This window comes from Oncorhynchus mykiss, chromosome 7 (genome assembly GCF_013265735.2).
Source record: "Oncorhynchus mykiss isolate Arlee chromosome 7, USDA_OmykA_1.1, whole genome shotgun sequence".
Lineage (NCBI taxonomy): Eukaryota > Metazoa > Chordata > Actinopteri > Salmoniformes > Salmonidae > Oncorhynchus > Oncorhynchus mykiss.
In genome coordinates, this window is record NC_048571.1 from 74,746,328 (window position 1) to 74,771,694 (window position 25,367).

General features: G+C 42.9%; 1 protein-coding gene, 1 long non-coding RNA gene and 1 other non-coding gene across 7 annotated transcripts; 1 reads left to right on the top strand and 2 right to left on the bottom strand.

Moving 5' to 3' along the window:
• Positions 1-2,205: 2,205 nt before the first annotated feature.
• LOC118965317 lies at positions 2,206-7,307 on the bottom strand. The gene is made up of 6 exons (XR_005052670.1): positions 7,210-7,307; positions 6,872-6,959; positions 4,017-4,226; positions 2,601-3,699; positions 2,406-2,505; positions 2,206-2,258 (listed from the first exon to the last, which is right to left on the bottom strand). It is a non-coding gene; the product is annotated as an uncharacterized LOC118965317 (long non-coding RNA).
• Positions 7,308-11,594: 4,287 nt separating this feature from the next.
• LOC118965408 lies at positions 11,595-11,649 on the top strand. The gene has a single exon (XR_005052734.1). It is a non-coding gene; the product is annotated as a U7 small nuclear RNA (small nuclear RNA).
• A 734-nt stretch (positions 11,650-12,383) lies between these two features.
• On the bottom strand, positions 12,384-23,894 carry LOC110528477 (transmembrane protein adipocyte-associated 1 homolog). Of its 5 annotated transcripts, none has more exons than XM_021610570.2 (11): positions 23,527-23,888; positions 22,732-22,897; positions 21,781-21,913; positions 21,307-21,393; positions 19,607-19,679; positions 18,752-18,831; positions 18,485-18,595; positions 18,102-18,162; positions 16,643-16,745; positions 14,706-14,786; positions 12,384-14,360 (listed from the first exon to the last, which is right to left on the bottom strand). In XM_021610570.2, exons 2-11 carry the CDS (start codon positions 22,881-22,883, stop codon positions 14,099-14,101), a joined length of 1,143 nt encoding a protein of 380 aa, XP_021466245.1. In that variant the 5' UTR covers positions 22,884-22,897; positions 23,527-23,888; the 3' UTR covers positions 12,384-14,098. The 5 variants fall into 5 exon arrangements, with proteins under 5 accessions (XP_021466245.1, XP_021466244.1, XP_036839952.1 ...); XM_021610569.2 differs by having other exon boundaries at positions 23,388-23,886; XM_036984057.1 differs by lacking the exon at positions 23,527-23,888 and adding an exon at positions 23,010-23,217.
• Positions 23,895-25,367: the final 1,473 nt, after the last annotated feature.

Below are 25,367 nucleotides of genomic sequence, written 5' to 3' on the forward strand. Positions count from 1 at the left end.
TGACCCTAGCCCCAAAACACAAACTACTGCAGCCTAAATACTGGAGGCTGAGACAGAAGGGGTCGAGAGACACTGTGGCCCCATCCGACGATACACCCGGACAGGGCCAAACAGGCAGGATATAACCCCACCCAATTTGCCAAAGCACATCCTCCACACCACTAGAGGTATATCTTCAACCACCAACTTACCATCCTGAGACAAGGCCGAGTATAGCCCACAAAGATCTCCACCACGGCACAACCCAAGGGGGGTCGCCAACCCGGACAGGAAGATCACGTCAGTGACTCAAGCCACTCAAGTGACGCACCTCTCTTAGGGACGGCATGGAAGTGCACCAGTAAGCCAGTGACTCAGCCCCTGTAATAGGGTTAGAGACAGAGAATCCCAGTGGAGAGGGGCGAACTGGCCAGGCAGAGACAGCAAGGGCGGTAAAGTTCATATAAGGAAATCAATCAATTGAAATAAATTCATTAGGCGCTCATCTATGGATTTCACATGACTGGGAATACAGATAGCTTTTTGAAAAAGGTATAGGCATGGATCAGAAAACCAGTCAGTATCTGGTGTGACCACCATTTACCTCATGCTGTTGATTGTGGCCTGTGGAATGTTGTCCCAGTCTTCTTCAATGGCTGTGCGAAGTTCCTGGATTTTGGTGGGAACTGACTGAAACACATTGTCGTACACATTGATCCAGAGCATCCCAAACATGCTCAATGGGTGACATGTCTGTGGAAGAACTGGGACATTTTCAGCTTCCAGTAACTGTGTACAGATCCTTGCAACATTGGGCCATGCATTATCATGCTGAAACATGAGGTGATGGCAGGGGATGAATGGCACGACAATGGGCCTCAGGATCTCAGCACGGTATCTCTGTGCATTTAAATTGCCATCGATAAAATGTAATTGTGTTTGTTGTCCATATCTTATGCCTGCCCATACCATAGCCCCACCGCCATCATGGTGCACTCTGTTCACAATGTTGATATCAGTAAGGAGGTCCTGGGCAGGCGCGGTTACACGTGGTCTGCGGTTGTGAGGCCAATTGGACATACTGCCAAATTCTCTAAAAAGATGTTGGAGGCGGCTTATGGTAGAGAAATTACATCGCTGGCAACAGCTCTGGTGGACATTCCTTCAGTCAGCCTGCCAATTACATGCTCCCTCAAAACCTGTGCCACTGCGTCACAATGGGAATCAATAAACTATTAGCGTCCGTTGCTATATCAACGGTGTGATGACTTAATGATTAGAATTTTGGAGATCATTACAGTGTAAATTACATTATTTTCATCATCGTTATGCAAACAAGGCTGACTTCCGCAAAAATGTCGCTGTTTAAACAAGCTTTGTTTAGCTAACAAAATGTAAACATTACTTCAAAATACTTTTGGGTACCTTGTTAACATTACAACATGAAATCCATGTCCTAAATAAACATTGCTACTTTTCAGAAATAGCAAAGAAAATGAGTAATCAACTTAAGACATTGTTACTTACCTTAGATTATGCCAATCTGTTTGATTCATACACTGGCTTGTCTGGCTGTCATGTTCTTATTTTAACCTGCGTTTCCCTCATCTATACTGAAGTAATATAATTTCAGTAGTCCTCTAGTATGATTCATTTTTTTCTATCTCGCATAGCTCATTAGTACACCCTACAACAATGAATCATGTGGAACAATTATATACCATCAAAGGATACCTTACAACTTACAATGACCACCTTGTGAAACAGCTGTGAAAACCAACCTGCCAATATTTAAGTAAGTTCTGGTGTGTGGAATAGAGAGAAGGTGGGTGCTGTGTGGATGGGAGGTTCTGCCCGTCACGTGTTCTCAACAGACAGCCAGTCTCATAAGGGGGACTTGAAGAGGGAGACTGCAAAGTCCAGGCACTGGTGCTCTCTTTGTTCTGAGTGTTTGCAGTGCTAGTGTTTTTAGTTCATCTGTGTATCTCACATGATATGCCCAGTATGATAGTTTTCATGCTCTTTCTTAGCAGATAATGACAACATGACAATAACAGTAGCTGATGTAATGAAAAGTTGGAGGGTGGTTGATAATGGAGGACATCAGGTGGATCCATGTCTGGGTGTTGGGCAGAACCCATAGGTCCTGGAGAACAGGTAATGGAGGACATCAGGTGGATCCACGTCTGGGTGTTGGGCAGAACCCATAGGTCCTGGAGAACAGGTAATGGAGGACATCAGGTGGATCCACGTCTGGGTGTTGGGCAGAACCCCAGGTCCTGGAGAACAGGAGCAGAGTTAAAGGGAACAGGGGAGGAGACAGAGACGTAAACAAGCAAACACACAGGTTACACTTACTGTGAGAAAATTTGATGGACTAGCGCAGTGTTATATGTACTTTAACACTTTTGGAAGGTACAGCCTACCTCAAGCTGTTCCCCCTCCAACTCAGAGCACAATCAGACTGATTCGAACTCACTGGTTCTGGTGGACGGGATACCTCCTGGGGGAATCAGACAGTCGATCCTAAAGTAATTTGAAGAGGTAAATTGAAGAGGTAAATTTTTATGAACTCAGGAGAACTACCATTTCTTGCTAATGTCAACCAAAGCTTAACATACTTTGTCTATTGGGCTTCACAGAAGTGTAGGGCGTTCCATCCAGGGGATTGTGTCTGGATCTCTACCAGGATCCTCCCACTCCTTCTGCCCAGCAAGAAGCTGAGCCCCCGGTTTGTGGGGCCGTTCAAGGTCAAGGAGGTGACCTATAGGTTACAGCTTCCCAGTGACTACGGCATCTCACCATGAAGCACGGGAAGGAGTTTCCCTGCTGGAGCATGCCGGGAGGATTTGGTTTGAGCACATAACATGAGGAACATGAGTTGATGTAGCGAATAACGTCCTGCGCCAAGGTAGGCCACCAATACTTCTCGGAGACAGATTGAGTAGTATGAGAAGTACCTGGATGTTCAGCGACGACAGCTGTGTGCACCCAGGTCAGCAACCCATCCCTTAAACCCCATGGGAACGTACATGCACTCAGGAGGACAGGTAGTGGGTGCGGGCTCCCTCTCCAGAGCCTGGCGAATGTCCACATCTACGTCCCAGACCACAGGGGCTACGACTCGAGAGGAAGGGTTTATGGATACATTCTGGACAGGAGCCTCTCCAGAATCGTAGAGACGGGACAGGGCATCGGCTTTGGTGTTCTTTGAACTTGGGCAATAGGTTAGCGTGAGGTCAAATCTCATAAAGAAAAGAGCCCACCTTACATCGCGTGGAGTCAGCCTCCTCGTTGTCCATATGTACCTCAGGTTCTGATGGTCGGTGAGGATGACGAATGGGTCCTTTGCGCCCTCCAACCTTGGACCTCTCGGTCGTGGGGTCTCCCATCTGGTGCACAAAGTAGAGGGAGCACTGTAGTAGGAAGCCAGGGCATTTAGATGATGTGCCGTCATATTTATCTGGAAGGGACAAACGGGCATTGTTGACCTGGGCGGGTTGCTAAATGGGCTGGCTCGCTGGGTCGACTACCCTCCAGTAGTAGAAGGCAACGCGTCTCAGGTATGTTCGAGACGTTGAACACTGCGAAGAACCTCTTCCATAGCCGTCCCCAGTTGTGCCAGTTGGTCTTGCTGTTGACGAAGTAGATATCCTTGCTCGTCGACCGTCTAGGAGATGATTCTGATTTCCTGCTGCTTCCATTTTGTGAGGCAGTATTCTGTCGAAAAGCAGGTGGTAAGTTTAATATAACAAAGAACATGGAACGATACAACGTAGGAGTAGCGTCTTGACATGAAACACAGAAACAATACTACCTGGGGAAAGAACCTAAAGGAGTGCCAAAGGGGAGGTAATGAGTGAGGTAATGGAGTGCAAGTATGCCTCATGATGAAGCGTAGGTGTGCGTAATGATAGTTGCCAGGACTGGTGGTTAGTACAGTAAACCGGCGACGTCAAACACCGGGGGGGAAACTAAAACTAGCTTCAGGTTATTTTGTGTGCAAATGCAAATAGTTATTATCTGAGATTCTTTACATTCACTTTAACAGATGGTGACCCCAGCTAGGAGCGAAAAGCAGCAAAGTTTCCCAGGTCTCGCCTTCTTTTCATCCTTCCTTTCGTCCTTCTTTTCGTCCTTCCTTTCATCCTTCTTGCCTGGATGTCGTAGCACTTGGTCCCCTTCTTGATTCTGCTCCGGTAGCTCCCCTTCAGTTTCTCCTGAGTCTTGTCGATGTTCAGTCTCACCTTGATTGATAACAGGAATAAATGCAGTTATATTTCATATTACAAATACATTCTCTCAAGTACAAATCATCCTTTTCTGTCTTTTCATTGTATTTCAATGTTTTCTTTAAAGTGTATTTAATCATTTGTCTCAAATCCCTGATAGTATTTCATAAATATATTTTAAAAAATACATCAATTCACACAACAAAAATATTAAATTCCAAACCAATTCACATACTAGAATTCTTTAGATTTATACCCCAAACACATTTACTCTTAACTTTAAATAACCTGTTTAGGTTATAATTATGTAAAGTTAGTTGACTGTAGTTGACCCGGAGCTAACCAAAAGCAAACATTTACAGTACAACAATTACAAAGATCTTAAACATCACAGTTACAACATTACATTCTCTTAACACTTAGGATATTGTCAGGAGTGTCTATTAAAAAGAAATTCAGGAGTTAACTATTAGTTTTTTTCTTGATCAAAGGAATGCACCGCCATCATTTCATTTCACACTCGATATGCGTTTTCTGTCTAGTACAAAGTTATTACAATTACTATGTTGTTCAAAACCATTATATGTGGTATTCAGTGTATTTTTGCACTCTACTAACCTGTAATGCATGATAAATGATGAAACAGGAAAAAGTGGCTTCTCTTTCAAAGATTCTCCCAATTATGAGAACACAGGTGCAGGATTGCCTAAAATATATTGTCCCAGTGCAAATGTGACAGGTTAAAGGAAATATTCATAGCCTGTTATACATTAAAAAGTATTAGTAAGTTCATAGTATGTGAGGATCTTAAAACATCTAAGGTTAAAAATATCATGCATTCAGTATTAGTTGATAGAGATTGATAACATTCATATAATTGTGTTAAAGTTCAAATCCATCAAGGGTACGAATTGTGAGAGGAATGTGTAAACGTTATATTGATTACTTTATTTTGTGGTGCCTAAAAGTGTTAATCTGTGATCTACTAAATGTTCTTAATCTATGAGCCTGAGATCGATTGCGCTGGTCTCCACCCATATTCCCGGGGAAATCACTTCTCTCATTGCACTAAAAGTTATTGAGGAAACAAGACTGTATCACTCTCGTGATTATTTCTCCCCTTTTTCAGGACAGTTATTGATGATAAAAATAGTCATTTGAATGTGATAACTCGCTAACATGTCAAGAGTGTTTAAGGTGCGTCTTAGTAACATCTTGAGGAAGTTAGAATTAAGTTTGCAGAGAGCAATATTATGAGGATTCTGTGTTATGCACTATAGCCCGTTACCATATATGTGATTGAATATTATCTGCTGTTGGCTTGTGTGGATGTATGTATGTGTTATGCAACATAGCTGACTTGAAACATTGTTAACAGTTTCAGGGCCATGGGCCTTTCTCATGATGGAAAAATACAGAATAACATGAAGACAGGAACTGTGCAATGAGTTGGGGGGGAGCACATTCAGAACGTAGTGTTGCGAGAACAAACAGTATTTTGTTAGATAACAGGAGCCAGGTGCGAGATAACGGTATCGAGCATGAGCGCATAGATATTCTTCACAGCAACAGTTACATCTATCAACTGGAGCGCCCGGGGGCTGAGACCAGCTCTACACCAACAATCAACGATAGGCTGGGTGAGTCTAAACCACGCCCAGTCTCTACTCTGACAGGCCGGCTCGGAAGCAGGAACTATTTCTGTCAGAGTATATTTATAATATCTTTGTCAAGAACAAGTCAGTTCTCTGTTTGCCCTGCGAGGTGGGACAGAGAGCCCATATATACGAAAATTGCATTTACCATTTATTGCTTAGCTAATAAAAAATACATAGTATACAATCGGTGACTCAGTGTCATATTTATCCTGATACCAGATTAGAATTAGAACTCTAACAATATGAGCCCTGCTCGGTTGTAGCGAAGAATATTATCGTACTGAGAGTAGCTGCCATTTTATGTCGATTGTGAATGAACATGTGCGTTGTTAATAAGATATTTTGCGGTATTATTTGTATAATGGTTTTTCAAACACTTTATTGCCTGTTGATAAATTGAGTTGTGGTTTACTGAGTTAGAGCTTTGTGCTTGACAGTTATATTGAAATTAGTATCTGTTTCAGTGAATTAGTGTATACTGTTGTGACTTGAATAAGCCTTGTACCCTAAAGACTATCTATTCCTGTAGATCTGTTGTTCTGTAAAATGTGTTACTTTTGTAAAATTATTTGCACTAAAAGTTATTATTGAGGAAACAAGTTCGTATCACTCTCGTGATTATTTCTCCCCTTTTTCAGGGGCGTAACACAAAGCAAACGTCAGAAGTAGTATAAATGCATTGCAATGGCAAAACCTTGGAGGACTGACATTTCAGTAAATGCATTCTTCCCCAATACAAAGAACCAATACATAAACACAAATGTGACCAGACATTTTGTGTGCATATTATTGCATTGTTTGCCTCAGTCAACAGCTGTGGCTCCTGTCCGTACTAGGTGCAGGCCTGGATGCTGCTGTTGTGTGCAGGCCTGGATGCTGCTGTTGTGTGCAGGCCTGGATGCTGCTGTTGTGTGCAGGCCTGGATGCTGCTGTTGTGTGCAGGCCTGGATGCTGCTGTTGTGTGCAGGCCGGGATGCTGCTGTTGTTTGCAAAGAGAATTACCTTCAGGTTGATCGACCACCCTTCCTGGTACCAATCAAGGGATTTGCCCATGGTAGTCTTGAGGGTCTGGTTGGTCCATTCACCAAACCTGGAGGAGGGGGTAGGAAAACGATATCTATTTACAATGTAAGATACTGAAATGTCTGATTATGTACCGTGGAAAAACAAATTGTATAAAATAAGTAAACAAAACCATTGGTGATAGAATAACACGTATAACATCCGTACCTTGTTCCACACACACACACGTTCTATAATATTAAAAACTCTGCTGTGGTCAAATAAAGCAACCACTACAAAACTATTTATCAGGGCAAAATTTGAATGGGGACACTTACCGATCATGTGCCATGGTGAAACAACTTTGATGGGCTTCAGCTCCGGCTCAACAGTCTTCACCCTCTCAAATGTCTGGCAGGCTAGACAGGGTACTGACCTTTAAGCAAAAAGTGACAAATTGAAACATTGTGTGCTCTCTGATATGACATTCATTGAAATCATAATAATTTCAGATATAATAGAATGTGATTGATAAACAAAAGGTTATTTCACTTGCCCAGCTGGCCACCTCCTTGACAATTCCACCAGAAGAAGCGTAGGATGATTTTGGCAATCATACGCATCACTCCAAAATGGCCTGCACATATCTCGGTCAGCATTACCTCCTCCTCCCCCATAAAAATCACCCTCCTGTGTGACTGGCCATCCTTCCCCCATAGGTACATATGATTGCCTAACAAGTTTGGTAGAGAAGAGTTGTTGAAATACACAAGTCTAAGTACATTTGCACTGCTGTCTCTCTCTTTTTCTCTCTCTGTCTTCCACTCTCTTCCCACACCTATGTCTGTCTAGTGAAGACACCTAGTTAAGGCCATTTGGAATAACCATAATTGCTTACACCTATCCATTTGGTTGATCAGGTTTTTAGCTAAATACCTCAATATGACAGACACATCACTATATCAGCAGAGGACGGCTCATAATAATGTCTGGAATGGAGTCAATGGAATAAACCACTTTGATACCATTCCATTTACTTCATTCCAGACATTATTATGAGCCATCCTCCACTCAGCAGCCTCCACTGAAATACATGTACAGTGGGGCAAAAAAGTATTTAGTCAGCCACCAATTGTGCAAGTTCTCCCACTTAAAAAGATGAGAGAGGCCTGTAATTTTCATCATAGGTACACTTCAACTATGACAGACAAAATGAGAAAAAAAATCCATAAAATCACATTGTAGGATTTTTTATGAATTTATTTGCAAATTATGGTGGAAAATAAGTATTTGGTCAATAACAAAAGTTTCTCAATACTTTGTTATATACCCTTTGTTGGCAATGACAGAGGTCAAACCTTTTCTGTAAGTCTTCACAAGGTTTCAATACACTGTTGCTGGTATTTTGGCCCATTCCTCCATGTAGATGTCCTCTAGAGCAGTGATGTTTTGGGGCTGTTGCTGGGCAACACGGACTTTCAACTCCCTCCAAAGATTTTCTATGGGGTTGAGATCTTGAGACTGGCTAGCCCACTCCATGACCTTGAAATGCTTCTTACGAAGCCACTCCTTCGTTGCCCGGGCGGTGTGTTTGGGATCATTGTCATGCTGAAAGACCCAGCCACGTTTCATCTTCAATGCCCCTTGCTGATGGAAGGAGGTTTTCACTCAAAATCTCACGATACATGGCCCCATTCATTCTTTCCTTTACACGGATCAGTCGTCCTGATCTCTTTGCAGAAAAACAGCCCCAAAGCATGATGTTTCCACCCCCATGCTTCACAGTAGGTATGGAGTTCTTTGGATGCAACTCAGCATTATTTGTCCTCCAAACACGACGAGTTGAGTTTTAACCAAAAAGTTATATTTTGGTTTCACCTGACCATATGACATTCTCCCAATCTTCTTCTGGATCATCCAAATGCTCTCTAGCAAACTTCAGACGGGCCTGGACATGTACTGGCTTAAGCAGGGGGACACGTCTGGCACTGCAGGATTGGAGTCCCTGGCGGCGCAGTGTGTTACTGATGGTAGGCTTTGCTACTTTTATCCCAGCTGTCTGTCTGTGCACGAGCAGGTGCACACACAGTGGACATAACCAGCAAAGGAGTCAGATAGCTACCAGAAGCAGTTTGATGGACTGCAAATACTGCTACACAATTGAAACGTATCATGCATTCTACACACACACACACACAACTCGCAAGGACTTTGTCCAGAGCATGGCAAACCCCAGACAAAAGTGTCAGTGATGAGACTCCAACAGTCAGGCAGAGAACAGCTGCTGTGTGTTGTAGAATATGCCTACCCTATCTACATCCACACAGATAACTACAAGTACTATTGACTTCAATACAGTGTTTTATCAGAAATATGCTTATTGGCTGGAAAGAACATGTCAAAAAAGTATGACTCGTCTGTTGTGGTCAAGGTATTTCACAAGTCAAACTGTGATTTAATTTTCGAACCAGCAGAGGGCACTGTTCACTATCGCTCCGTAGCACTCAACTGTCATCATGAAGTGCTTTCAGAGGCTAGCTAAGGATCATTTCACCTCCATCTTGCCCGACACCCTAGACCCACTATAATTTTCATACCACCCCAACAGATCCACAGATATGCGGTGGCTTTGACCAGCTTGTGTTTCTTTAGTCAAGGAATATCATAGTGAGGCTGGAGGTGAGTCTCACAGCAGTCACCAGACATACCAGACAGGACATGAGGGCTTTCTGGTTCCAGTGCAGAAATCACATGCCACATCTCCAGGTCCAGCATAGCACAGAGCAGAAGGGGGAGCAGCCTGGAGTCCCATCTTCTTTAGTTTTTCTACCACCTCAGCAAACATGTTCTTTTTCATCAGAGCAGGCCTTGGAGTGAAGGTCTGTGTGCAATGGGGGCAGATGTAGATCCCTTTGTCATCATCCTGATCACAGCAGCCTTCAATACAGCCCCTACAGTAAATGTGTTCACAGTTAACAGTAACCAGCTCCTTTAGTATATCCAGACAGACAGAACAGGTCCTGGTCCAGCAGAACTCCCTGTTGAGACATGTAAACTGTTGTTCACTCGCAAACAGACAGACACAGAGACTCAGATCAGTTTTGTTTGCTCAGAAGAGAGTGTGTGGGAGGGGGAGGGACTTCCTGGTTCTGCAAGAGGAATAGGGTTAAAGGGAGCGAGTGAGGGAGGTAAGGGAGAGAGAGAACATCTTCAAGAGAGGACAGATTTTTGTTCCTAGGTTAGGCCCCTTAATATGGAAACAATCAAATAATGAACCTTCTCAAATGTGAGTTAGAATATATGAAGTAGGTGTTCAAAGTCTAAGGTTGTGTAAAAAAGGAAACTCTGGGAGGAACACAAAATCTAAGGGTAACACTTTCTATGAAGTACATGTATACATTCTTTTTAATGCCTTATAATACACTTCTAATGTATTCTGAAACTGACTAGAAGGGTGCATAATTACTTATAGGTGGTTATAAAACTGTACAATCTTTTATAGATAATTAAAGGGGAAGTTCACCCTTCGGAGATATTATATGTTTTGTTCTATGAGATAATATTCATCAGCTAACGTCACTTTTTGTGAATTTTAAAGCATTTATGTAGTGGTCATGTTAACTGCTATTATATCATAGAATAAAACAAATAAAATCTCCAAAGCCTATATTAACCTCAAACCTTATTTTTGGTGTTTATTCCAAAATACTATTCTTTCCCCATTAATTTTCCCCTAGAGATGGCTGAACGAACTAGAGGTAACCCATTTCAGGGTAATAGGACTACAAGCTGGCGAGCTCTATTACGGTTAAAAGTTTCATTTTCTTATTGTAGCCTACCAGCTGCTACAGTGTTGCGTGCTGGCCAGACCACAACGCATAGCGGGCTGGGGGAACCGAGAATACAGTTGGGCTGATGTTGCTACGTGGTTCAGCGGTCCTGTTCTGTGAGCTTGTGTGCCCTACTACTTTGTGGCTGAGCAGTTGTTGCTGCTAGACATTGCCACATCACAATAACAGCACTTACAAGTTGACCAAGGCAGCTCTAGCAGGGCCGAAATTTGACGAACTGACTTGTTGGAATGGTGGCATCCTATGACAGTGCCATGTTGAAAGTCACTGAGCTGTGCATGGCAGTGCGCTCAATTGTATACACCTGTCAGCAAACAGGTGTGGCTGAAATAGCCAAATCTACTAATTTAAAGGGGTGTCCACATACTTTTGTATATATAGTGTATATGGCCAATATGCTAAGGGCTGTTCTTATGCACAACGCAACGTGGAGTGCCTAGAAAAAGCCATTAGCTGTAGTATTTTGGCCACATATCACAAACCCACAAGGTGTCTTACTGCCATTATAAAAGATTAACAACGTAATTAGAAGAGTAAAAAGTACATTTTTCTTACATGTGGTATATGGTGTGATATACCACAGCTTTCAGGGCTTGAACCACCCAGTTTATAAAGTAGAATACACAACACAAGTATCCCTCGATCATGTGTAGTACTTCCTATAGAATGTTGTAGTATACTATTGGAAATACAGTATTATCCCCCCAGAAAACACTAGTAAATACTAAAGTAATGTCCTCAAAAAAAAAAAAAAAAAAAAAATCTTACATGCCAAGTATATTGTGTATATATTGTGTTCCCTACAGGTTATAGAAAAGAGCAGAAACTTTGAACTACCCATTCAGACTCCAGTCCTACCTACAGGTTTTGGAAAATGTGCTCTTTTAGTATTTGTCCTGTAGGTTTCCTCAATGAGAAAGCGCCCACATGTCCAAGATAAAATAAAAACACTGTAGTAAATACAGTATACTACAGAAATGTCCACCAACACACTACAGTATACTAGTCATGTCCGCAAAAACACTACAATAATGTTAAAACACTACAGTGAACACGATAGTATAAAATATACCATTCTCTGTATTTATACCAAAGTATACTTTAGAATTTTGTCATGTGAGACCCCATGGCAAAATGTGTAGAACTACAGGAAATGTACTTTTTTTTAAAAAAAGAGAAAAAAAGTCTCTCCACCATCAAGAGGGGGGCCACTAAAATGCTCTGCATCCAAAGTGACCCCCCCCTTCAAACCAAATCTTGCTTAGGGCCTCCAAAAGGAAAGACTTTTCCAGGACATGCAGTATTCTCCACAGTATAGGTGGATAAAATAATCAGAATGCCATTACATTTGATCATGTATCATAGGCATCCCTAGAAATCTAAATCTCCAAATGTTGTGCATGTTTGTACAATAAAGATGATTGGTTAGTCAAAAATATATATACAATTGTATGCCATACATTCAGCTTTGACTAACCCCAGACAACTGAAACACTGCATGCCATGCACAACTGAAACATTTACTGGGACCGCTTTTCCATTTGCAATACCACAACAAAACACCAAGGGGAGACACGGTCCAAAGAAAATACATACGGGCAGGCTATAGGAATGAAAAGGAAGCATATTTTAAATAGTCTCTCATGGAATGCTGAAACACATCACCGTTCTTTTCTTTTAATAGTGTATCATTGAGCTAGAAATTCTTCACAAATTTCTGGCATCAGAGTTTGTTGATGCAGGGCAGGTATTGGGAAGAGCAAAGCAGAAGACTTGTATAAAATACTACAATGACAATATAAAACGATTGATTTGTGGTGGCTTACGCTTATGAATAAAATAAATGTCTCTTATATTACGTAGTGATGCTATCACAGTAGGTTGGTGACACCTTAAATTGGGCAGAACGGGCTTGTGGTAATGACTGGAATAAAATACATCAAACACATGGTCTCCAATCCATTGACTCTGCTCCAGCCATTATGATGAGCCATCCTCCCCTCACTAGCCTCCACTGGATGCTATGTCACATGAATAACTTCACCCACTTCACATTTATCATAGCAAACCATTTTTGGCGAAATGAATATAGTGACAAAATCAAGAGGGGCATAAACAAAACTAAAATCAAAGAAGTGACGTCGTAATTCACACAAACTGGAATGACATCCTTTTCAGGCACCAATATATTTTGTTTCCCAGCAAGCCATGTGTGGTGGGCTACTAAGTTCACAGCAGGCATACAAGTAGGAATTAACGCAAGAAAGTAGGGCTTCATGAAAATTGGGATTTAGTTTGCGTTGAGCATCATGAGCAAGCAGATGGACTTTGTTTAAAAGTTGCTCTTTCTTTGTGACGAAATCAGGGTTGACTATAAAGAACACAAGGGAAACCCCATAAGGTTACTTCATCAATAATTTCATATAGTGAAAACACATTTTACATCGTTTAAAAAAAAAAAAAAACACACTTTTGGGTTGAATCCAATGTATATGGGCATAAATATTTCTTGAAATAAAAATGTCCACAAAAAAACATTGTTTCGCCACAAGTGCTGTTCCTGCATTTTCCATCTCATTTGATTGGTGGTTGGAAAGTTTTACCTAAGTCATAAGCACCTTTAATACCAGGAATGATCAGCTGATGGAACTACCTATCGACATAAAACCAAGCAGTCACTAAAATAAATAAAACAGGTAGAGGCGATGCGGGTGAGGAATGGCGTCCATTTTGAGTCTCTCCCAGCATCAAGTTACATAGATACCAATTGCACTGCTAATTATCTGACATGGCATACCAAGTCCCTGTAGACTCAAGCCAAACAGGTCTTCAATTTGTACATGATTTTACACTGTAGGATTTCGATCATCAACAAGAGGGGGGGAGCACTGATATTAAACATTTAAAAAAATAATTAAGCACACTTGAATCATTGAGTGATGCAATTTAGAGAAGGCTCCTAGTTCGATAAGAACAGGGCTGGCCTAAAGGGAGCGAGGCAGTTTTTCAATACGAGACGATTACAAATCTAATACAAGGCTACAGTTAATGGACTATACCTCAGTTGTAATTCTTCGATGGAAATGTATCGGACATTACCTTTACATTATCTTCTTATCTTGGTCAGCCACACACGCATTTACAGGAGGGAAAATACTTGACTGAAGTTGTAGAAATATCCCCTGCAGGTATTGGCGGAAAATGTCATGTTTGAGCCAGAATGGACAAGGCAGCAAGATCCAAAATGGAGAACAGACAGGAGCTGAAATGAGTCAATTCACAGTGTCTCCGGAGGGAGAGAGAGCCATAGCAAACTTCAACTTCTCCACTCAACAAGTCCAACATCCCCTATCCAGCCTTCTCATTTCCTCTCCTCTCAGGCGTTGATGGCTCTCCAGCGGTCGCTGTTTATGCTGCCCGGCCCGAAAGGACCAGAGGCCACATTGTCCAGGTAAGCAGCTATGCCGGTGCCCATGGTTGCAGCAGTCAGGCCATCTATCTGGGTGCCGGGGTAGAAGGAGCCCCGTTCCAGCTGCTCCTTGTGGCCCAGGCCTGAGGCGGGGGGCAGGTGGACATCCGTCTGGTCGTCAGGCTCGTCCACCTGGCACTTGTAGGAGAAGAGGACCTTGGGCTCTGAGCTAGAGGAAGAAGGAGAGAAGGATGAAGAGAGATGTTAGAGAGGGGAGAGGAGAGAAAGTGAGAGGGATAAAGAGACCAAAGATGACAGGAGAGAGAGATTGTATCACAAGGTGGCAGTAAAACGTGACCAAATATAAATTTGAGAACATTGCCGTGTCCTCCATCCTTCTTTCCTCAATTCATCTCAAAGCGCATTGGATCAGAGGATCTAAGACCCCTCCTTTGAACCCTCCTCAATGAGCCTTGAGGAATTGATCAAAAAAGAAAAAGGACAGCGGAAGCAAGGATTTGACATCAAGTAACATTCAGACAAAGCCATAGTTTTTGGCCTTTGATCTACATACCCGAAGAAGCCTTTGAGGAAGGTGACGTAGATGAGTGGGGCAAACACAGAGAAGTAGATGAAGGTGGTGACATCTACGCAGCTGCTCAAATGACAGAAACACATCAAACTTTAACAGGGGGCTGACTGTGACCCCTACGCAGTAGCCGTACCTTAAGGGCAGGCTGCCTTCTGAGAATTCGTAGGTGATTGAATAATCCCCCACTTCCCTCCATTCTGCTAGCAAACGTGCATTCCTTGGGAGAATAAAATCTACAAGTTACACGGAAGATTAAACTACCAACAGGACATTAAAAACTAACATTTTATGCTTCACGGAGTTGTGACTGAACAACGACAATATCAACATACAGCTGGCTGGTTAGAAGATGTACCGGCAGGATAGAACAGCGGCAAGACTCTCTCTCACTCTCTGGTAAGAGAGTGTGTTCATCTGTATTCTTCGTAGCGGTTTACATACCACCACAGTCAGAGGCTGGCTGTAAATAAGCATTGAATGAGCTGTATTCCACCATAAGCAAACAAGAAAACGCTCATCCAGAGGCGACACTCCTAGTAGCCGGGGACTTTAATGCAGGGAAACTTAAATCCGTTTTACAAAATTTCTATCACCATGCCTAAATGACTAGCACTCACATCTGTAGCCATGAAGTGTTTTGAAAGGCTGGTCATGAATCACAACACCATCATCCCAGTCTCAACAGATCTACAGATGATGCAATCTCTATTGACCTCCACACTGCCTTTTCACACCTGGACAAAAGGAACACCTATGTGAGAATGCTATTCACTGACTACAGCTCCGTGTTCACCACCATAGTGCCCTCTAAGCTCATCAATAAGCTAAGGATGCTGGGACTAAAAACCTCCCTCTGCAACTAGATTCTGGACTTCCTGATGGGCCGCCCCCAGGTGGTAAGGGTAGGTAACAACACATCCCCCACGCTGATCCTCAACACAGTGGGGGTCAGAGTACTCAATCCCCTTCTGCACCCCTTGTTCACTCATGACTGCACGGCCAGGCACGACTCAAACACCATCATTAAATTTGCCAATGACACAACAGTGTAGACTGTTCTCTTCGATACCGCATGGCAAGCAGTACCGGAGCGCCAAGTCTAAGTCCAAGAGGCTTCTCAACAGCTTCAACCCCCAAGCCATCAGACTCCTGAACATCTTGTCAAATGGCTACCCAGACTATTTGCATTGTCGTCCCATCTTTACACCACTGCTACTCTCCGTTGTCATCTATGCAAAGTCACTTTAATAACTCTACCTACATGTACATTATCAGTGCCCCCGCACATTGACTCAGTATCGGTACCCACCTGTATATAGTCTCGCAATTGTTATTTTACTGCTGCTCTTTAATTACTTGTTACTTATCTCTTATCTGTATTTTTTTTTTTAACTGCATTGTTGGTTAGGGGCTCGTAAGTAAGCATTTCACTGTAAGGTCTACCTAATGTATTCGGCTCATGTGACTAATACAATTTGAAGAGCTCCATAGGCCGGCACCAGAATAACACTTGGCTTCTGTTCGGCTACACAGAAAACATCAGAACATGGACACGCCAAACAAGCCGCTCCGAGGGGAAAGTGAATTTCAGATGTCCTTTTTACTTGGACCACCAGTTATTATGTACTTGGTCCATCAGCTATAAGGTCTACATACCATAACAGGCCAGCAGATAAAAACCTTGAGAAATCCATTGCTTTGCAGTTAGGCTACAGTTGACTGATTAAACACAGATGTTAAAGAAATGGGACGACGCGCTGTGATAAATGTTTCAAAGTGTGGTTGATAAGAATGTTTTCAAGCCTGTTTTGATCTTCATTAGAATAAATCGTAGTCTGATGATTTAGTCTTTTACACTTTTGCTTAACAAACTCTTGAATCTCCAGCACATCCTTCTACACACAGAAGCAGCCACTCACCAGAGCCCCTCTATGATGCCGGCACACAGAAGGGCACTGCCCAGCCCCTGGACCAGATTGAGCAGGGACAGAATGGCAGCGTACACATAAAAACTCTTCTTAGCTGTGGAGGGAGGGGACCAAGAGGAAACATGGGGTGTGCATTAGCTCTGCAGCTATAGAATCTACTGCAGACCACTCCTAAAAACTAGATACTGTGCATTTGAACATTGGTCTCTGGATGGCTAAACAATCAATTAAACAATTCTGAATGTGAATATATGTCAATAGATTTTTAGATTCATTATCATCAATGACAACATTCTAGAACTGAGTTACCACTCATCTATGTCTGGTATCCAGGGTAATCTGGTTAATGATTATATAATGTTGATTATGTGGCTCTTTCCTTGTATGATGTTGACAGCTGTATAGAACACTAGGCCACTCTTCAGCTAAACATTAACATAAGAGATAGTCAAAAAGCACTGTGGTAGATGAGGAAAGGACCCTGAAAAAAATCCTCTGCCATCTATACACAACATTGCCTAAAGTATGTGGACACCCCTTCAACTTAGTGGATTTAGCTATTTCAGCGATAACCGTTGCTGACAGGTGTATAAAAATTGAGCACCCAGCCATGCTATCTCCATAGACAAACACTGGCAGTAGAATGGCCTTACTGAAGAGCTCAGTGACTTCTGACATGGAACCGTCTTAGGACGTGCCACAAGTGAGTTGGTCAAATTTGTGCCCTGCTAGAGCTACCCCGGTCAACTGTAAGTGCTGTAATTGTGAAGTGGAAACGTCTATGAGCAACACTGGTTCAGCCGTGAAGTGGTAGGCCACACAAGCTCACAGAATGGGACCGCCGAGTGCTGAAGGGAGTAAAAATCATCAGTCCTACCAAGTTACAAACTGCCTCTGGAAGCAACATCAGTACAAGAACTGTTCATGGCCGAGGAGCCGCACTCAAGCCTAAAATCACCATGTGCAATGCCAAGCGTCGGATGGAGTGGTGTAAAGCTCCCCACCATTGGACTCTGGAGCAGTGGAAACGCGTTCTCTGGAGTAATCAATCACGCTTCACCATCTTGCAGTCCGACGGATGAATCTGGGTTTGGCGGATGCCAAGAGAACACTACCTGCTCCAATGCATAGTGCCAAATGTAACATTTAGATAATGGTCTGGGGCTGTTTTTCATGGTTTGTGACAGGCTCATTAGTTCCAGTGAAGGAAAATCTTAACGCTACAGCATACAATGACATTCTAGATGATTCTGTGCTTCCAACTTTGTGGCAACAGTTTGGGGAAGGCCCTTTCCTGTTTCAGCAGCAAAAGGGGGACCTGTGTTATAGCAGCAAAAGGGGGACATTAATGCCCATGATTTTGTAATGAGAAGTTCGACGAGCAGGTGTCCACATACTTTTGGCCATGTCGTGTAGCTTGCTTGGTGAATAAAATGTCCCAATTACTCACATGGCAAAGATATTCTCTCCCTCATCGGGGTTTTGGGAAGGATGACAACCAAAGAGTAGATCTGGAAGGAAAAGGACCAGTGTTATCCTTTTTGTACTCTCAAACAGTTTATTCAGTTAGTGCTTTGTGTTCACAGTGGTGGACACATTGGTGCTTATTTTCGTTCCAATCCAAACTATGAAACGGCTAAATTGCTGGTCCAAATGTGTGGAACACGCATGTTCAATTCTACCCTTTCTCACAACATGACTGATTAAAATCCTCTCTCTGTCCGTGTATTATTTGAACACAAGTTAACTTTATATTTTATACAATTACATTAATAAGATTTATTTTATTTTATTCAAAGCACTGCATTTGCTTTGCAGCCACTAGCCGCTCACCAGGAAGAAGCAGCAAGAGCTGGCCAACCAAAACTGGCGTCCTCCGTGGCCGTAGATGTTGAAGTCCTCGGCAGACAGGTGCTCGTCGGGGTACACGATCTCCAGTGTGCCCTGAGGGTGCAAGGGGAATAGGCTAAGAGGAAACGTGGTATCTATGGAGCTGTGATTGGTTCAGCGTCTAACATCCGGGTCTTGTTCCGTAGGGAACATAGTAAAAATGTAAAACATCGTCAAACTAAAAATCAGCATTCAGTACTCTAGTCTTACCTGTGTGATCGAGTAGCCCAGTGCCAGTACAGCAGTGATAGCCAGCACACGCTTTATACTGGACTGACTCTCAAGGTGGCCTGTCAACAGAGGAAACGTTTAGAAGCCTTGCTTTCAACAGCACCACTAAAGAGTTGAGTGCGTTGGTCTTTAATACTGGAAACGAACACAAAGTGAATGTAATATGACGATGATTCCACCATGCCAATTCAAATAAAAACATAATTTTACATGCTGTAGTAATAATCAGGAATATGATTTTTCCTGATGAAACAATAATAGAAATCTGTTGACCTGCTCACACCCCTGGCTATGCCAAAAACTGCATACAGCTTTACTGTTTATACTGCATATAAACAGCCTATTCCCACCCCCCTCTAAGGACACATTAAGTTTAAACAACTCATATATCCACCTCTGCTTATACAGTGCATGACTATATGTGTGACTGTAGTCATACCAGTTGCGGTGACCAAGTCATCCCAAGTGTTAGTCTCACAGCAGAAGTGAGACGGGCCGACAGGAAGTGTTTTAGTTTTGCAGATCATTAAACATTTTGACTGTACCTTGCACATTTGTTTAACTAATGTACTGTTTTTAGTACCCTGTCCAGACACACACATTAGTCATGTACTTCTCCATATTGTCCTAAGAAATCTTTGTATTTAGCATGTGCTTGGTAGTGTTTGTTTTCATATATTTTACAGTTAGCGGAAACAGACTGGCACCCAGGCTATCAAGCGGTTGACATGATAGCATAAGCTGATTCTGGGACCAGGCTACTGTACAGTAGATTTGAGTTGCAGGAGATGTCGTTATGAATCAAAATACTGTGGTGGTTATTGGAAGACCCACCAAAAGCCAGTCCCAGGATAATAACACTGAGCTCCATGGTGAGCAGAAAGAAACGGCTGATCTCCCACAGCACCTAAAGGAGACAACATTGAAAAGAGGTAAATCTCAGTCGTCTCAAAACGCCTCTGCGGCTCCTCACCTTTCCTTAATCTGCATTTCTCTTTTACTTATCCGCTCTCCTCAGATCAGTGTCATTTTATGTATGCTCTTTTCTGCACCACACACTTTTTGGGCATCATGACATCCAAATAAATTATTTATATTTTTGCATTTTAGCCTCTGTTTTGGATTTATCCACATTCTCAAAGGTGTGCAGGTCAGCAGGTAGCCTGGCAGTTGGAAGCGTTGGGCCAGTAACCAAAAGGTCGCTGGATCGAATCCCTGAGCTGACAAGGTAAAAATCTGTCCTTCTGCCCCTTAGCAAGGCAGTTAACCCACTGTTCCCTAGGCGCCGAAGACATGAATGTCGATTTTTTATTTCACCTTCGCTTAACCAGGTAGGCCAGTTGAGAACAAGTTCTCATTTACAACTGCGACCTGGCCAAGATAAAGCAAATCAGTGCGACAAAAAACAGAGTTACCACACATGGGATAAACAAACGTACAGTCAATAACACAATAGAAAAATCTATATACAGTGTGTGCAAATGTAGTAAGGTTAGGGAGGTAAGGCAATAAATAGGCCATAGTGGCAAAATAATTACATTTTAGCATTAACACTGGAGTGATAGATGTGCAGATGATGATGTGCAAGTAGAGATACTGGGAGACCAACAAAAGACCAACAAAAAAAAGACCAATATGGGGATGAGGTAGTTGGCTGGGCTATTTACAGATGGGCTGTGTACAGGTACAGTGATCAGTAAGCTGCTCTGACAGCTGATGCTTATAGTTAGTAAGGGAGATATAAGACTCCAGCTTCAGTGACTTTTGTAATTCATTCCAGTCATTGGCAGCAGAGAACTGGAATGAAAGGCAGCCAAAGGACATGTTGGCTTTGGGGATGACGTGGACTTTAGTGTTACAGGATGCAAATTTCTGTTTGAAAAAGCTAGCCTTCGCTTTTCTAACTGACTGTGTATATTAGTTCCTGACCTCCCTGAAAAGTTGCATATCGCGGGGGCTATTCGATGCTAATGCAGTACGCCACAGCCCTTCACAGCCCTAAATACGGAAGACACATTTCAGTTGTTCAACTGACGAGGTATCCCCCTTTCCCCTCTATCCTTTTTATCACAGCAACCTATAAAAAAAAACACATTTTACCTCAGGACACTACAAGATGACGATCTCAGAAAAGAAAGAAACACTCAGATATCTGCCATGTTTGTCCTGATCATAGCAGACATCTGACTGCCCTCTTTCTGTTCTGAGATAATCATTGTGTGAAATGTCCTGTGATATTATGCTTTTCTGGATCCGAAAGTCCCTCTGGGTACCCCTTTTCACGCAAAATGGGCTGAAGCCGGGGACACTCATTGACTTATGATCTACCTCCATATAACGTTCATCTGTGTGTAGTGCATTACAAATCCAAAGTCTTTGTGCATCTACAACAGCTGTTGCAAAGAGCCTTTAGCTGTTTTGAATGATGACAGAAAGTCTATTTCACACTACAAGTGGGATAGAAGGCACTGTAAGTAGCTTGAGCACAGGTGGTTCATAGTGTGTCACCATTTATGCCCTACATGTGGCCTTACCTTGTCAATGATGGTGGCAGAACTTGATGCTCTGACGGTCATGGACACGATAGCACGGGTGATTCCCACCGCTGCCACCACAAAAACCTGGGAGGACAAGGGTCAGACATCCATTAAAAAAAGAGGGGTTGTGGGCAGTGGGGGAAAACAGGTTCGTCATTATCCATATTTGTCAGTGTCATTGTGTTCATATCAGTGTAAGGTAGAAAACCAATATCTCAAACACATGTTTGAGATAGCAATTACCATCTGATATTGTGAAATGAATCAATATGAATTCAGTTAACCCACTATGTTATCCCTTTATTTTTGCTCAATTCTCTATTCAGCATCTGAAGCATGTCAAAGAGCTGTCAAACTACATGTAATTAGCCTTTTTAAAAATCTAGCAAGAGCCTACTTTTTGTATATGTCTACACTTCTCTTATCTGCACAAGTCCTATTTCCAGAGATTGGATATAAGTGGTTACCTACCAGAATGTAGAAGGTAATAAAGATGGGGCTGGAGGTGAGTGTGACTTTAGCCCTGGCTGAGGGCAGTTTCCACATCAAGAACATGAAGAAGATTACATTGGGAATGAGCAGCATGAGGTCCCAAAACCGCACTCTGATGGGGAGATGGGGAGAGACAGACAAAAGGACATGAACATGTCTTGGAAGCTTGGGCTGTGAAACTCAACCCTTATTATTGACCAATCCAAACCCTGTCACCTGCTGTGCAGTCTACACAGTGTATAAAACATTAGGAACACCTTCCGAATATCGAATTGCACCCCCTTTTGGCCTCAGAATAGCCTTAATTTGTCAGGGCATGGACTCTACAAGGCATCGACAGCATTTCACAGGGATACTGGCCCATGTTGACTACAACTTCGGGTGGTGGACCATTGTTGATACACACAGAACATTGTTGAGCGTGAAAACCACAGCAGCTTTGCAGTTCTTGACACAAACTGGTGAGCCTGGCACCTACCACAATACCACGTTCAAAGGCACTTAAATAGTTTGTCTTGCCCATTCACTCTCTGAATGGCACACACACACATAATCCATGTCTCAAGGCTTAAAAATCATTCTTTAACCAGTCTCCTCCCCTTTATTTACACTGATTGAAGTATATTTAACAGGTGACATCAATAAGTGATCATAGCTTTCACCTGGATTTTCTTGGTCTGTCATGGAAACTCAGTTTGTTTTCTACAGTGTATATGGCTGTTATTTCAAAAGAGAAAGTGTTGTTCTTCCTACACTACAGTCTTTACAACCACACTAAATACACAACTTAACAGTTCCAGCAATGTGAATGTCCCACCTGAGCTGACACCTCCTCTTAACATGTTTCAAAATGTTGCATTGAGGTAATGCAGTACGTTGAAAAGAAGCACAATTATAGTGACAGGACCAACACAGCCCTAACTGGCTTACCTTAACTCGCCAATGTCCTCGTATAGGACCTGCAAACATCTGTGAGGCTCTGGTCCCCAGGTTGGTGTTGCTGATGTGTTCTCCACTGAGGTAGGCAATACACTGCCATTGTATTGCGCAATCATCACCCCCGCAGTCACGGTGTCAAACATAATGCGTTCAAAGCCTAGTAGTAGGGGCAGATATGTGTTACAGGGGATACAATTGCCACAATGTGTTGTTGTTATTCAAGGTCAATTAATAGCGGGTTTCTTGTTCCCTAACGTAGGTATATTTACAGATGCAGATAGATTGGGAAATTATTCAGCAAGGGTTTCTTCGACACGGTTGTTGTGTCAGCTCTGTAGCCACACAACCTTAAATTACTGTCTGTCTGTTCAATCTGGTCTTTCTCCACGTCAGGCGGTAAACATTACGTATCGGTGGAAGGACCGGTCAGTGTCACGAAACTTGCTGTTAACTTAGTTGGCTACTAGTAACGTTAGCTTGCAAACGTTAAGTATAATGCTGACTGACGCATCTAACAGTAAGTTAGTAGTTACTAAGTTAAATGCTGACGTTAGAGAGCCAACTTACACTTTTAGTAGATAAGAAAAAGTTAACTAGCTAACGTCAAAACTGAATAACATAACTTAGCACGCTAACAATCATCTTACCGTTTCAGTAGTCTCAAATTCAGGGGGAAATTGTTTATTGTGCAGGACTTTTCGCGGACAATAATGTTGGTACAAACAACCTAGATATCATACTTTTGTCGACTGTTAAATTCATGAATTATCCGAGCCAGCTAGTCACCTGACAAACCGCTTTCACTTCTTTACCCTCGCGTCATCTCTCTTCGCCTCCTTCTCAAAACTGTGGATGAGAAAGCGAGGTCCCGTCCCCCTGAATTTCTCCTACAATGGGTTTTGAGAAGATGCGAAAATTGTGCGATTGAGATTCTCCCTTTCACTTCGATTTGGTTCAGTTTAGGGATCGCCATATGCAAACGTGAAAAATGCAAATAAGCATCATTATTGCAATTATTAGTACCTATCGTGATAAGTAACCAGTAATATGCGATACTGTACAATTCGTATTACAGCCAAATGAATAAACTATTTAGGTTGCCAGTATTGCATCTTGTCTTTGAAGACAAGCTCTAACATTAAGGGACAGATCGAAATGTACTGGTGGGAGGGAACGTGGATATCGACTTTGCCACTTCAGCATGCTTTTGTGGAAAAGTCGAGCAACATTGGGCTACAGGCCAGAAGGTTGAGGGTTTTCCAACTACCACAGACCAGCTCAACCTCCCTACCTGTTCCATTAAACTACAATTAGAGCCTGCTGCAGATAAAGATCAGCTTGGTTGGAAATTAGATTTAACATTTTGATGCCATATTTATAAAATATATAAAACATATTTTCTACCAACAGGTTGCTGTGCCAATAAACCACACAACCAATAAACAAAGCATACCGACTTCGGGCACTTCATTATCACTCCAAGACTGCTTCCATCACGTGGACTGGGATATGTTTGGTATTGCGTCAGATAACAACATTGACGAATACGATGATTCGGTGTGCGAGTGCGTTGAAGATGTCGTTCCCATAGCAACGATTAAAACATTCCCTAACCAGAAACGTGGATTGATGGCAGCATTCGGGTGAAACTGAAAGCGCGAACCACTGCTTTTAATCAGGGCAAGGTGACTGGTAACATGACCGAATACAAACAGTGCAGCTATTCCCTCTGCAAGGCTATCAAACAAGCTAAGCGTCAGTATAGAGACAAAGTAGAATCTCAATTCAACGGCTCAGACACAAGAGGTATGTGGCAGGGTCTACAGTCAATCACGGACTACAAGAAGAAAACCAGCCCAGTCACGGACCAGGATGTCTTGCTCCCAGGCAGACTAAATCACTTTTTTGCCCGCTTTGAGGACAATACAGTGCCACTGACACGGCCTGCAACGAAAACATGCGGACTCTCCTTCACTGCAGCCGAGGTGAGTAAAACATTTAAACGTGTTAACCCTCGCAAGGCTGCAGGCCCAGACGGCATCCCCAGCCGCGCCCTCAGAGCATGCGCAGACCAGCTGGCCGGTGTGTTTACGGACATATTCAATCAATCCCTATACCAGTCTGCTGTTCCCACATGCTTCAAGAGGGCCACCATTGTTCCTGTTCCTAAGAAAGCTAAGGTAACTGAGCTAAACGACTACCGCCCCGTAGCACTCACTTCCGTCATCATGAAGTGCTTTGAGAGACTAGTCAAGGACCATATCACCTCCACCCTACCTGACACCCTAGACTCACTCGAATTTGCTTACCGCCCAAATAGGTCCACAGACGATGCAATCTCAACCACACTGCACACTGCCCTAACCCATCTGGACAAGAGGAATACCTATGTGAGAATGCTGTTCATCGACTACAGCTCGGCATTCAACACCATAGTACCCTCCAAGCTCGTCATCAAGCTCGAGACCCTGGGTCTCGACCCCGCCCTGTGCAACTGGGTACTGGACTTCCTGACGGGCCGCCCCCAGGTGGTGAGGGTAGGCAACAACATCTCCACCCCGCTGATCCTCAACACTGGGGCCCCACAAGGGTGCGTTTTGAGCCCTCTCCTGTACTCCCTGTTCACC

Bases quoted from the DNA above. Each gene is read 5' to 3' on its own strand.
- LOC110528477 (XM_021610570.2), bottom strand. From the start codon at position 22,883: ATGTTTGACACCGTGACTGCGGGGGTGATGATTGCGCAATACAATGGC. The intron at 14,787-16,642 runs GTGAGTGGCTGC...TCATTTGAGCAG, and splicing joins GGCATCATAGAGGGGCTCTG to CTGCGTAGATGTCACCACCT. The intron at 14,361-14,705 runs GTATGTAGATCA...TTCTTCCTCTAG, and splicing joins TTCCTCAAAGGCTTCTTCGG to CTCAGAGCCCAAGGTCCTCT.